Source organism: Tinamus guttatus, unplaced genomic scaffold (assembly GCF_059628265.1).
Source record: "Tinamus guttatus ecotype Peru unplaced genomic scaffold, ASM5962826v1 Tinamus_guttatus_pri_ptg000656l, whole genome shotgun sequence".
Classification (NCBI taxonomy): Eukaryota; Metazoa; Chordata; class Aves; order Tinamiformes; family Tinamidae; genus Tinamus; species Tinamus guttatus.
Genome location: NW_028289190.1, coordinates 299,537 through 312,976, shown reverse-complemented (window position 1 = coordinate 312,976; position 13,440 = coordinate 299,537). Strand labels below are relative to the sequence as shown.

The 13,440-nt window shown below is 46.8% G+C and overlaps 1 protein-coding gene across 1 annotated transcript in view; it reads left to right on the top strand.

The window, feature by feature from the left end:
- Positions 1–11,681, top strand: part of LOC104568782 (mitogen-activated protein kinase 4-like) — a 35,941-nt gene extending 24,260 nt beyond the window's left edge. The window contains 2 exon segments of the mRNA XM_088536311.1: positions 8,655–8,863; positions 10,668–11,681. Coding sequence (XP_088392437.1) covers positions 8,655–8,863; positions 10,668–11,369 — 911 coding nt within the window. The 3' untranslated portion in view covers positions 11,370–11,681.
- The last annotated feature ends 1,759 nt before the right edge of the window (positions 11,682–13,440 follow it).

Sequence of the window (13,440 nt, the reverse complement as noted above, 5' to 3'; positions counted from 1 at the left end):
ATACTGAAGCAATTTCACACTAGGATTCTGTCTCCTGAATTCACTCAAATCTTCCTGCAGTATTTCATTAAATAAAGTCGGCGAATTTTTGAACCCTTGTGGTAATCGGGTCCAAGTTAACTGACCCTTGTATCCGCTCTCGGGATCTTCCCATTCAAAAGCAAACATTTCCTGGCTCTGTTTTGTCAGGGGGATGGTAAAGAAAGCATCCTTTAAGTCTAAAACTGTATACCATCCCATATCTGGTGGCATCGTACTTAACAGAGTGTATGGATTCGGGACTGTAGGATGCACATCCTCCACTCTTTTATTAACTTCTCTCAGATCTTGAACTGGCCTGAAATCTCCTCCGGGCTTCTTTACTGGCAGCAGAGGAGTATTCCACGGAGATTTGCATTTACGCAGAATGCCAGCTTCCAGTAACCTTTTAATATGCTTCGCTATCCCTTGTCGGGCTTCAGGGGTCATTGGGTACTGCTTAACCCTAATCGGGTGAGCTCCTGGTTTTAATTCCATGACCAGAGGAGTTTTCCCTTTAACCTCTCCCACCCCCGAATTCTCTGTCCATACTTCTGGGAGTTCCCTCATCCATTTTTGAGTTTCTGGTCCAATTTCTTCCTTCCTCTCTTCATACAGTCTATATTCGTCCTCTAATCTAACAGTCAGGACCTGAATCGGTTGTCCTTCCCGGTCATTGATTTTTACCCCATCGTCCTCAAAATATATCCTTACCCCCAATTTAGTTAGGAGATCCCGGCCCATTAAGGGTACCGGACTCTCCGGTATATACAAGAATGAATGCGTGATTTGTCTATTAGCTACATCTACCTTCCTTTCTGATGTCCACCGATATACCTTACTCCCATTTACCCCTCGTACTCGAGCTTTCTTTGTCGATAGTTTCCCTGCTGCTTTATTTATTACTGAGTATTCAGCCCCTGTGTCTACCAGAAATTTTACACGTTTCCCTTCCATTTCTAATTCTACCCAAGACTCGGGGAAGGGTTCCGAGTCCCGGCCCCTTCAGTCGCTATCTTCTTTTGCCACCAGTACTCTAGGTGGCCTCCTTTCTCCTTTTTCCGGGCACTCATTTTTCCAATGTCCTTTCTTTTTGCAAATTGCACATTGATCCTTTCCTAACCGTACCCCTGCTCCTCTGGGGGGTGGCGGTCCCCTTCTTTGCCTCTCTGATTTTTCTCCTGCTTCAAAAAATCTCCTAGCCATTTCCCTTTGGTGTTTCCGATCCTCCCTTCTTATTCTCTCCTGTTTTTCTTCTGGAGTCTCCCTGTTGTTGTACACTTTCTCTGCTACCTTTAAAAGATCCTGTAATGTTTGCTCCCCCAACCTCTCAATCTTTTATAATTTCCTTCTTATATCTGGTGCAGCTTGATTTACAAATGCCAAGATGACAGCTGCCCGATTCTCCTCCTTCATAGGATCTAAAGGAGTGAATTGTCTAAACGCCTCTAATATTCTCTCTAAGAAAGCGGTAGGGCTTTCCTCGGCTTCCTGCCTAACAGCATTTACTTTTGCTAAGTTAGTAGGTTTACGCGCTGCCGCCCGCAACCCTGCCATCAGCGTTTGCCGGTATGTTCAGAGACGCTCCCTACCTTCAGGTTGTTCAAAATCCCACGGTGGTCTTACCAATGGGAATCCTTCATTGATAAGGTTATGCTGCCCGGTGGGTCTCCCGTCCTCTCCCGGCACCAACTTTCACGGATCCTTTCACGCTCTTCGGTCGTAAACAGCACTTTTAAAAGCTGCTGACAGTCATCCCAGGTAGGGTTATGTGTAAACAAGATGGATTCTAATAAATCAATTAACGCCCCCGGTTTCTCGGAAAAGGAGGGGTTTTGACTTTTCCAATTATACAAATCGCTAGAAGAGAATGGCCAGTATTGATACGTACGCTGTCCCTGAGGCCCTGTTGTTCCAATTGCTCTAACTGGGAAAGCTTGAGAGGTGCTCGACACACCTCCCTCGTCTCCCCTTTGGTGAGATCGAGTCCCAAACGCTGGGCCCCTGTCTTCCCCTCCCTCCCTCCTTTGATCACTACTACTCACCTCCCTTCGTGCCTCGGGCAGAGGTGCGTAAGGGGGGGGGGTTATGCCCACTTTCTTCATCCAATATTTCTGGATATAAAGTCGAATCTGATAATACCGCCTTTTTCCCTTCCTTTTTCATTAAGTAAATATCAACCTTTTCATCCTTTCCATCCCCCCCCCACAAAAGGTTTCAACCATGGGGGTGGATGTAAAACCAAATCCTCCCATGTGATTATATATGGAAATTGATCTGGGTGTCCTTCCGACCCAGGTCTCATTATTACCTCTTTTACTCTCCTTACTAATTCTAAATCTAAACTTCCCTCTCTCGGCCAGCCTACGTCAAAACTTGGCCACTCACTTTTACAAAATATATCCCACCGATTTTTATACACTTCTACAGACAAATTATGTGCCCGACGTTTAACATATCCAAAATGATTTAACATAAATGACAAAGGGGTGGATTTTCCCTTTCCCTTCAAGCTCGTCGCTTAAAACCAAAATTAATACAACTGCCAGTAAACCAGTAAGGGCGATTATTAACAGAATTCTCCCTTCCCACACCGGTCTCCTTTCGTTAAGGAGATACGGTGTACCCAAACAACCTAACCAACCACCCTTCCTTTTCCTGGACATCTCCCTCAGACTCCAGCCGACTATCCTTCGGTGCGTCCACCTGGATTTCTGTCGGCTCACTCTCACCCCCTGAGGCCTCCCTTGACTTATTATCTTTCTCTATCTCTCTCTCCTCCCCTGCATTCGGATCCCGGACGAGCCCCCAAATGTTAGGTCCGGTTTTCGAATTGACAGGGAGAGAGACAACCAGCATAAATATATATTGTCTTTTATTAATAGAAGAAAGATAATAAGTATTACCAGCTAGCTGGGGTCCGGGCTTTCCCACGCAGGGGTGTTGGGGCCTTAGTAATGGGATTCACCTAGAAGAGAAGAAGGTGTTCGTGGGGAACTGGACCGACGCCTAGCAACTAAGCACCTGGAGGAGAACCAATCAGCTGGGAGCCTGTAGCCAATGAGTGCTGCTCCTCAGCGCATGCCCACCTGCACGGGTATAAAGCCCTGCTACAGACAAGAGCAGGGTGGAGTTGACTTTACTTCCCATAGAGGTGTTGTTCAGTCTGGCTTGTGGGGAAGGCTTCGGCACTCACCACGAGTTTAAACCCCCCTTCATATTAAAGTGCTGCTCACTCTGATTCGTGGAGTGAGGCTCAACATTCGAGTGACCCTCGACATCTGGTGACCCCGACGTGATCGTGGGCGACGTGATCGTGCGAGAACGTGAGGGATCTTACTGGAGAAAAGCGGATTGTGATCACGACCTGGTGAGTCAGAATGGGAATTGGCGCATCTAGAGTGGAAGTTGCTGCAACAGCAATGGAACATGATACTGTTGAACGCTTCATAAGCCTTGCTCAAAAAACTAAGATTGAGGTCTCGAAAACTGAGTTAACTGATTTATTGCTATTTTGTAAGAAGAGAAAAATCATAGAAGAAGCTTCCCAAGCATATAAATTTGAATCGTGGGAGCGAGTAGGAAGAGAACTATGGGACGGTGTACAATTAGGCTCAGAGGAAGCGTGGCGCCTCACCAAAACATATCATCTCATATGGCCTATGTTTGAGCGGTTAGTTGCTATTGCGTTCTGGGAAGCGCTCCATGGAGAAGAAAAGGAAAATGGGTCTGAAAGTTCTGAGTATACTAACAATACTGAGCCAAATCAGTGTGAGAAAATAGATAATAAGAAAAAGGTAACCTCACCTAAACAGGCATGCCCGGTAACCTTGGCCGAACGAGAAGTATGGGGGGGAGTGGATGAGTATCTCCCCCCGTGGGAGGGGGAGGAGCGACCACCTCCCACAGCACCCGAATGGGAAAAGCGACCACCTCCCACAGCGCCCGAATGGGAGGGGGAAAAGCGACCAACCCCCACAGCGCCCAAAATGGAAGTGGACCCAATTAAAGTACCGATCCCAGATGGATCGGACGATGATAATGCCGTGGTTCAAAAAATGCGACAAGAACTTCGGGGACAGGCAGAGAGAATGACAGAATTATTAGAACAAATGCGGCGACTAGATGGTGGGTCCAAGGCCAGAGATGTGAAGGCAGCATATAAGGCTGCCCACAGGGCTATAGTGGAAGGGTTGGAAAATGTAGACAAACAATTGGAGCAGTGGGAGGCATGAAAAGATGCTCCTAAGATTCAAAAGAAAGCAGCTGGAGGAAGTGACCCAGCTGAAGAAGGATTGTTGCCGGAGCTCCCAGCCACTGCAGGTGGAAGTAATGATGAGGGAATGCCACCTGTTGATCCAACATTTAATGCAGGAGCACGGTATAAAGGACTCAGAGAATGCTCAATTACAAGGAGAATTTGTATTAACACCACTAGCAGCTCCTGTAGTAACGGGAGCCCAGGGCCCCAGGTGGGAACCTCTTGATTGGAAACTGGTTCAAGGCTTACAAAAAACAGTAATGCAGTATGGGCACGACAATAAGTTGGTGAGAAATCAGGTCTCTGCTCTGTTTAAATATTCCCATATGGTACCTGCGGATAGCAGAGCGATAATGGAGCTCCTGCTTTCCTCTACCGCTTATATGCTTTGGTTAGCAAAATGGCAGGAAAGATTAGAGGAAAAACAGTTGGAGAATCTAAATCGCAGTATGGATGATTCATTAAGGGTTGCCACCCTTGATCAACTGATGGGGAATGGGCGTTACCGGGCAACCGAGGCCCAGGCAGCGCTCCACCCCAGGATACTACAGCAATCAAAAAAATGCAGCGCTAGCCACTTTTCTTGCACTACCACAAATAGGACCGCCACAGTTGCCATACACCAAAATAACACAAAAGCCGAATGAGTCTTTTTTCAACTTTGTTGATCGACTGAAGGAAGCCCTGGATATGGCACCTAATGTGCCTGCGGAAATGAAAGCAATATTGGCAAAAGATCTAGCAGTTCAAAACGCAAACCAAACTTGCAAGCAACTGTTAGCTACTTTGCCACCAGGAGCTTCAATTGTCCAAATGAGAGACCTGTGCCCGAGCGCCATTGATGGAGGAAGAACAAAAAGCAAAAATACATGGTGCGGCTTTGGCCGCAGCAATTAAAGGAGAAAATGTCTAGAAAGGAAGACAAGAGATTTCATGGGACATGTTTCCTATGTGGTCGATTAGGACACATGAGGAGGAAGTGTCCTAACAGATTCAGGATGGAAGGTATGGCCCCGAGAGGATTTAATGGGACCTGTACAAGATGTCAAAGGTTCGGGCATAAGGCAGCGGAGTGCCGATCATGGTTCCGCAAGAACGGCATGCCGATACAGGGAAACGGGAGCCGCCGCGTTGTGAGGGACGCGGCGAACAAGTATCCCCAGACGATGGCTGCCTCCACGAACTCTCCGCCGCAACCCGAGGAAGCACAGGAGTCAACCTCTCTGTGGCAAAATCCACAGTGATTAGAGACTGACGTGCACATATTAGAATTGATGTGCACTGGTCCCCTGGGGAGGAGCTGAGAGCCAGCGACGCCCCCCCCCCCCCCCCCCCCCCCCCCCAACTGCCACCCTCTTCTCCTTCTCCTGCCCCCCCCCAAGCTGCAGTGTCGCCGGGAGCAGGCCGGGGCGGGCGGACGAACCGGGCCTGTTAAATGAGCAGCGGACGGAAGAGCAGATTTGTGGTCCTCTCAGAGGTGGCAGTGAAGTGCAACTTTAGCACGGGAAAATGAGTGAGCTTGACCAGTTACGCCAGGAGGCCGAGCAACTGAAAAACCAAATCAGGGATGCTAGGAAAGCATGTGCTGACGCCACCTTGACTCGGATCACAGCCAACATTCTCCCCGTGGGGAGAATTCAAATGCGTACTAGAAGAACACTCTGGGGACACTTGGCTAAAATTTACGCAATGCACTGGGGGACTGATTCCAGGCTTCTAGTCAGTGCCTCCCAGGATGGCAAGCTTATAATCTGGGACAGCTATGTCTCCTCCTAGCTGGTTATGACAACCTCAACTGCAATGTCTGGGATATACTGAAAGCTGATAGAGCAGGTGTCCTTGCCGGTCATGATAACTGTGTCAGTTGCTTAGGTGTGACTGATGATGGAATGGCAGTGGCAACAGGATCGTGGGACAGCTTCCTCAAGGTCTGGAACTGAAAAGAGCGGCAGTCTCTGTGACTGGAAGAACTTTCCAGCGGTTGAAAACTAAAAATGATAGCATATCCAGTCTGACCATACTAACTTGGACCCCCATCCTCCCCAGCTCCAAAGGGCAAGATTTTTTCCTTCCCCTGTTGCTGAAATGAAGAGCACAATTACCTTTCCAAGAAGAATTTCTGTGGTTGTAAGCAAAATGAAATTGTGTATTCCTTTGGGACCATTTTCTTTTGTCTTGGGAATTTAAAAATGAAACATTATCAAAAAAGTGTGACCAGAATGATCATAGTTGTGTTTGCAACTATGTTGCTTTGTTTTTGTTTATAATATTTTGATGCATGATATTGCCAATTTTTGTTTTTTGTAAAAAGAGGGGAAAATGCTGAGGTTTACAGCTATGTTAATTTGTTTTTTGTAAATGTTGCAATGTTTATTGCTAATTTTTGTTTTTTGGAAAAAAGAGGGGGAGATGTTGGGGCCTTAGTAATGGGATTCACCTAGAAGAGAAGAAGGTGTTCGTGGGGAACTGGACCGACGCCTAGCAACCAAGCACCTGGAGGAGAACCAATCAGCTGGGAGCCTGTAGCCAATGAGTGCTGCTCCTCAGCGCATGCCCACCTGCACGGGTATAAAGCCCTGCTACAGACAACAGCAGAGCGGAGTTGACTTTACTTCCCATAGAGGTGTTGTTCACTCTGGCTTGTGGGGAAGGCTTCGGCACTCACCACGAGTTTAAACCCCCCTTCATATTAAAGTGCTGCTCACTCTGATTCGTGGAGTGAGGCTCAACATTCGAGTGACCCTCGACACAGGGGTCACACCACGGACCCCGACCACTTTGGGCGTCCCTCTTTTATACCGTTCTTACCCAAGAGTGTTCCCCCTCCCGTTTTCCTGTTTTGCATTCTTGTTAATGTTATCTATTTTGCTGAATTAAAACATCTGGATAAGCAGCCCCTCTATCATCCTGATTGAGGGCAGGGCACCCTAACCCCGCCACCTATCAAGGGTCCAGACCTTGCCATGAGCAGGGCATCCGGACTCCGCCAGTTATCATGGGTCCTTGTGCTCTAAGACTCAGCTTATTCTACATTAGCCATTTAACCCCTACCTTCCCAGCTAATGCACCCTACACCAGGGCAGCCCTCCAAGCAACATTGACTGCACACGATGTGCAAGGGTGGGTTTGCCTTGATGTTGCTTTGTGTGCAAGCCCTGCTCGTATTCGCTAGCGTAGCTCTTAATCGTAAAAGAGCCTGTCAGAGGTGCTCGGCAGTTGTGATACTCATCAGCACTGGGTATCTAGAGACTACGTCAGCTTCTAGTAAGAATTAAATGGATTTATTCCCTGTCATTACTGCGGGAAGAAAGGTCACCTGCACTGAGTACATAATTCATTGAAATTGTCCTGCGTGTGTGGCCTGAACTCATAATACATTGTTCCACCATCCTTCTTGCCTGAAGTCAGTGACCTTACTAAACAATTGATTCCTTCCGACTTACTTAATCCAAGCAATGAAATGATCCAGTGGCAGACAATTGGATATTGGTTAATATTTAAGCATGGAGGCAATAGGTATGGCCTGAGTGATTTTAGACCCCTGGAAACTCTTTAGCACAAAGAAAAGGTCCAATCCATACAATTTCATTTTTATTTGGGATATTTTTGGAGGTACAATGAAAAGATCTAACTGAAGAAAGGCACGTGCCTAGTTGTAATATCTGAACTCTAAGGGGCTCTTCCATAGACCAAGAATCATCTGAGAAAGCATTATGTCTTTAATAACAGGATTTGATCTTCTCACATAACCTGAGCAAAATGAATCCCCCAAAAAACCCACAACAAACCTTGTGTGCTTATATTTAATTCTAGCCACTTTAATTGCACTTAATTTCCTTCCTCCTCATCATTGAAAAAGTTCACTGTCCACTATCTTTGTAAAATAATTTTAGGCAGTCAGAATTCTTTAAATATTAACAGGCAAAATGATTTCAGAGTGTTGGTCATGCCAGACTTTTTAAAAAATGCTCTCTAAATCCAATTCCACTTCTGCTCCCCGTACAAATGTGAAATAGTTGGCTGAAAGGGAATGTGCTTGTAGAGTGGATCTGAAAGCCTGGCCTCAAATCCTCACAACACCCAAATTCTGCCGATATCCACGTGGATTTCATCGAGTGTGATTCCAGCTCTGGATGCCAGCGCTGGGTAGAATGTGTATCCTCTGTGCTGTGCTTTGCTAGCTGGAATAAAAGCTGTAGGTTGCAAAATTGTTGCCGTGCAAACACAGCACCCATGGGGAGAGTGCTGGGTGTGCGACTTGGCCTTTCATTCCCTTCCTTCTCAGATGTGTTGTGGGGATTCTCCAGCTGTTCCTGGGGAGGAAGCTGGTCTGGCTTTTGAGGAATCAGTGAGCTTGTTTCTCTGTGATTCACAGCTATTGATTTTCTGGAGAAAATACTGACATTTAACCCAATGGATCGATTAACGGCCGAGATGGGTCTGCAGCATCCTTACATGAGCCCGTATTCGTGCCCGGAGGATGAACCGGTGTCTCAGCACCCGTTCCGCATTGAGGATGAGATCGATGACATTTTGCTGATGGAAGCTAACCAGAGCCAGCCGTCTAAGTGGGACAGGTACAGTGTCCAGGGCTGGCCTCGAGACTACATGTTCCCTGGCAGTTTTTAAGTGAAGCTTGACTGGCAAGTCTCTGGCCTGCGGTTAATTCGGTTCAGTAATACATGCTCTGCACCCACAAAGGACACTGGGTTTTCCTCATTTATGCCATGTTGCAATTCTCACTCCACCTGCACCTTGCCAAAGTCGATAGAGATTTTGTCACTGATTTCCACTTTGGGGTCTGCATGTTCAAGTTACTGGATGCTTCTCTGCTGTTGGTTTTATTAACAGACTGTGTTGGCTTCAGTCGAGTTGCATGTGTTTAAAGGACACCATGGTTCTTCCTCCATCTCCTGTACATTAATACTAGGTATAGAGTAATGCAGTTCTTGCAGCATTCTGGGATCAGGCCTGATCTGGATCTCTGTATCTATCACTTTTCAAGGTGCATAAGCCCCAGTGGCCACAATTCCAGGGTTCTTGGGGAAAAAAAAATCCATACTGGATTAAATTTTAAATAGTTTGCTGAAAGTCATATGGGTAGTTTAGCATATATCAAAGACTTGAAATTTCTTATGTCCTAGATAATTATCACAATTACTAGGCCCTTCCCAGTGACCAGTGCAGGCTAGGATGGAAGTAGCTAAGAATTATCTGTGTTCCCTTTTCTGGAGAGCTCCTGCAGTCTCAGCAGTGTGAATGGTTGAGGATGCCTGTAGCAGGGTTCCTCTCAGGGTAGCGGTCGAGTCTCCAGACCTTGTCAATCCACTGTATTTTACCAGCGTTCAAAGAATAATCTAAAGAAATCCCATTCACTTGCTATTATTAATCTCTCTGCTAGAGTGAACACGTTTCAGGGGGAACAACCAAGTAAATGAAATAAAGAGGAAACCTGGAAGCTTTTCTCGGCATGTCTTCAGTGTGTCCTTGGCAGTTACAGTGAGCAAAGCAGCAAACCTCCTGCTCGGGTTCACCATGCCACCCTTCCACCTCTTTGCTTCCGTATTTCCCATGTGACACAGCAAGCAATCAGTCCTCCCACCCTCTGGAGAGATTTGGCCTGTAAATTTTGCCACACAAGCCAAGAGTTTTAGAAATGGGAAATGGTTTCCCTTGCGTGCTATGGGACATCTCAAGAGCATTTCATTAGCAAAAAATACAGCCCCAAGGCATGGGATAACACATCTTTTAAAGGCAGCTCCATTAGGAGACAGAGAATACCTGGCCACTTTGGAAACTGTGTCAGAATATAAGTGTTGCAGGTAATTGCAATGGAGGTCATTACGAGTGGTTTGAGGAGCTACTGCTCAGTCAGGTGGTGCTGCAGGGATGCTCTCAGACCGTGACATCAGAGTAAACTGGTAATGTCCAGTCTCCGTGGGGGCTGAAACGAATCTCTTCTTCCTTCTGTTGCAGTGGATGAGGAGCACTCATATTGTCCGTGACCATTTCAGAGCTGTGAACAACTCTTAATAATCAACTTACAGTTTGATTATCAAGATTATCTAATCGTGGTTTAATCCTAAATGGAGGGAATGTGAGAACCAGTTAAATGAAGGGGCAGACAATTTGGCCCACTGGCTTTTATTCCCATTACTGTCCCCTCCAGGCAGCTTGGGCAAGTTCTCTTGATATATTCCACAGACCCCTGCCTTAACATGCAAGGAAAAGTTCTGCAATATTGCACAAGGTTTTGCTGTGGTTTGATTGAATATTAGTTTTGAGGAACTTTGAGATCTGCAGGTAAATGCAAAATAGTTGAGGTCGTAGTGTGAACACTATGCTGTTTGAGCACTGATATTTCCACAGGCTGCGTGTCTAATAGAAGTGTATCTCTCTCAGGTATCAGGTCAGCCTCTCCTCTGATTTGGAATGGAGACATGATAAATACCACGACATGGATGAGGTCCAGTGAGACCCACGGGCAGGATCTGAGTCCATTGCTGAAGAAGCACAAGTTGATCCATGGAAATATTCACAGAGCAGCTCGGAGAGGTTCCTAGAGCTATCACACTCATCGATGGACCGAGTTTTTGATGCTGATTATGGGAAATCATGTGATTACAAAGTGGGGTCACCTTCCTACTTGGACAAATTGCTGTGGAGAGACAATAAGCCCCATCATTACTCAGAGCCCAAGCTGATTTTAGATTTATCCCACTGGAAAAGAGCTACCATAGCACCCACAGCCGAGCTCGCCCTGGAAGAAGAACCTTCCAACCTCTTTCTGGAGATTGCTCAGTGGGTGAAGAGCACGCAGGTGGGTCTTGAGTGCTCCAGTCCCCTTCCTGAGATTCAAGAATGGAGCCTGCCATCTTCTCCTCACCACCTCCACAAGGAATCCAAGGAGGTAGGCACTGCAACAGACCCTGAGTTTGACTTGGATGTCTTCATCTCCAGGGCACTGCAACTTTGCACAAAACCCGAGGATCTTCCAGACAACAAGCTCAATGACATCAATGGGGCCTGCATCGCGGAGCACCCCAATGACATGGTACAGACAGAGGTGTACCAGAAAGAGCGATGGTGAAGCACTGCACGTGGGAGATGCCGCTTTCTCCCCCGTTCCTCCCTGACAGCGTGTGCCGAGCAGCTTCAGGCTGTCCTTGAGCATCCGTTTTTTTACACTATCATGAATGCCTTTTTCTGAAAAGGCAAGCACAAACCGCATGCCCCTTTTGATGCCTTAGAAATACATTTAAGGGAATCAAGAGGTGAGAATGAAATACTGGGTTTCTTATACTGCCTTAACAATCTTGCCTTGCAATCTCGGGGACCAGTTTGGAACTTAAGTACACAGCAGAAAAGATGACAGTCCGTGATAAGTTTACAAACGGAAGTCAAATCAATATCTTTTTCTTTTTGTATAGCATTTTAAAACAATGAGAACACTGATCAGCATTTTCAGCATGGTCCACGTGGTCTCCTGCTTTGAGAGGTTTCAGACTCCACTGCCGTAGGGCTGCAGGGGCCTGAGTGTGGTCTGCACGGAGAGGAGCAATGCGGGGGCATTCCCGTGTTCCGCCTCTAGCCTGCGGCGCTGGCAAGAATGGAACTAGAGGCAGAATTTGGTCACGAGGCAGAAAATAGCTTTTGGGGAATACTAATGGGGAAGGAATTTGACCTGCCGTATATGAGCCACTTTGGATTTTTTTCTAGTTGGAAGATAAAACTTTTGCTAAACACATTCTCCTTATTTGGTTCCTCACACATAAGCTTTCCCTTCTGCTGTACCAGGCTAATTGTGAAGTTTCTTAGTACTTCTGGGGCTCAATACTATGTATTTAGCAACCTCATACTGTGAATCCTGTCATAGGCAACTGCCCAGCAGACCAGCACATTCTGGGGTACAGGCTGGAGTGGGGCAGGGAGCCAGGAACAGGGGGGTTCAGGGCACGACGCTGCCTCTCTCACCCACTAGCTGCAGAGTCCTAGCAAGGTCACTTCCCTTCTCCATGGCATTTCTTCCCACTGCTTACAAAAAAAGAAAAAAAAAGTACTACTACTTACCTTCTCACAGAGAAGGAAAAGAATTGGCTACAGCTTGTGCATTACTTTGATCAGGCAGAGCACTGCATGTATTAGTTCCAGTTTCCATACTGGAAATCTGTGCTCTTTGGCCCACATCTGAACAAAATTGCATCGGAAACTTCAGCTGTACTCAAATAGTCACTTAAATTTGCTGGTGCAGATGGTCCTCCACACAAGGGACGAAGGTCTCCTTGGTTCCTGTGGCATTAGGTTTTTACACGTGTGCATTTCCTACTTGGCCACGATCACATTTGGAAGAGCAGATACATTTCTCCTGGGCACTTTGCTTCCAGCTCCCTCTGGAATGTGATGGTGGCAGTTGGTGAACCAGTGCTGCTCTGTAAATAGATGTAAACACGACTGAGCTACTGTAACTTCTGTTTTCACCCACACTTCTGAGCACCTTATAACTAATCAGCTAACAAGAGTTTGTATATGGAAGAAATGTTCTATACTTATATTTAATCAAACTAGTCATTTTTTTAAAATTGAAAACATGTAAATAGCTAGTGTTACAAAAGGAAATCTTCACTCTCCTTGTCAGCGTGTCAGGGTGCTCTCCAGCACAGTGGCATGAGCTTCATTTGTAAAAGAGAAACTACTGTACTTAGGAACTCCAAGGTCCCTGTTTAACTGCAGTTCCCATTGGGATTATTTCTACCCTTTTAACAAGCAATCTACTCAATATTTCGAGATGTGAAGAGAACTCATGTGAGGCTTGGACGACTGACTGGCAGCAGCATTTGCTGTGCAAGCCCTGCTGATGTGTCCAGGGCTGAGGGCTCCATGGATCGGGAGGAAACGGCACCTGGAGCACAGAGCGAAGGGGCACCAGGTGTCCCGATGAGGCCTCAACTCCTGCCTGGAAAGAGGACACGGGGGAGAAACAGAGGGCTCATTTCAGACGTGCTGTGGATTATTGATATACCTCAACTAACGCTCAGCACTTTTACCCATGGTGGGAGGGATCCCAGCTCCGCAAGAGCAGGTGATCCCACGGGATGTGGCCAGGCCCCGTGTTCCCCGCGGCACCTCCAGCGGCCATGGCAGAGGGGAAGGAGCCAACAGCA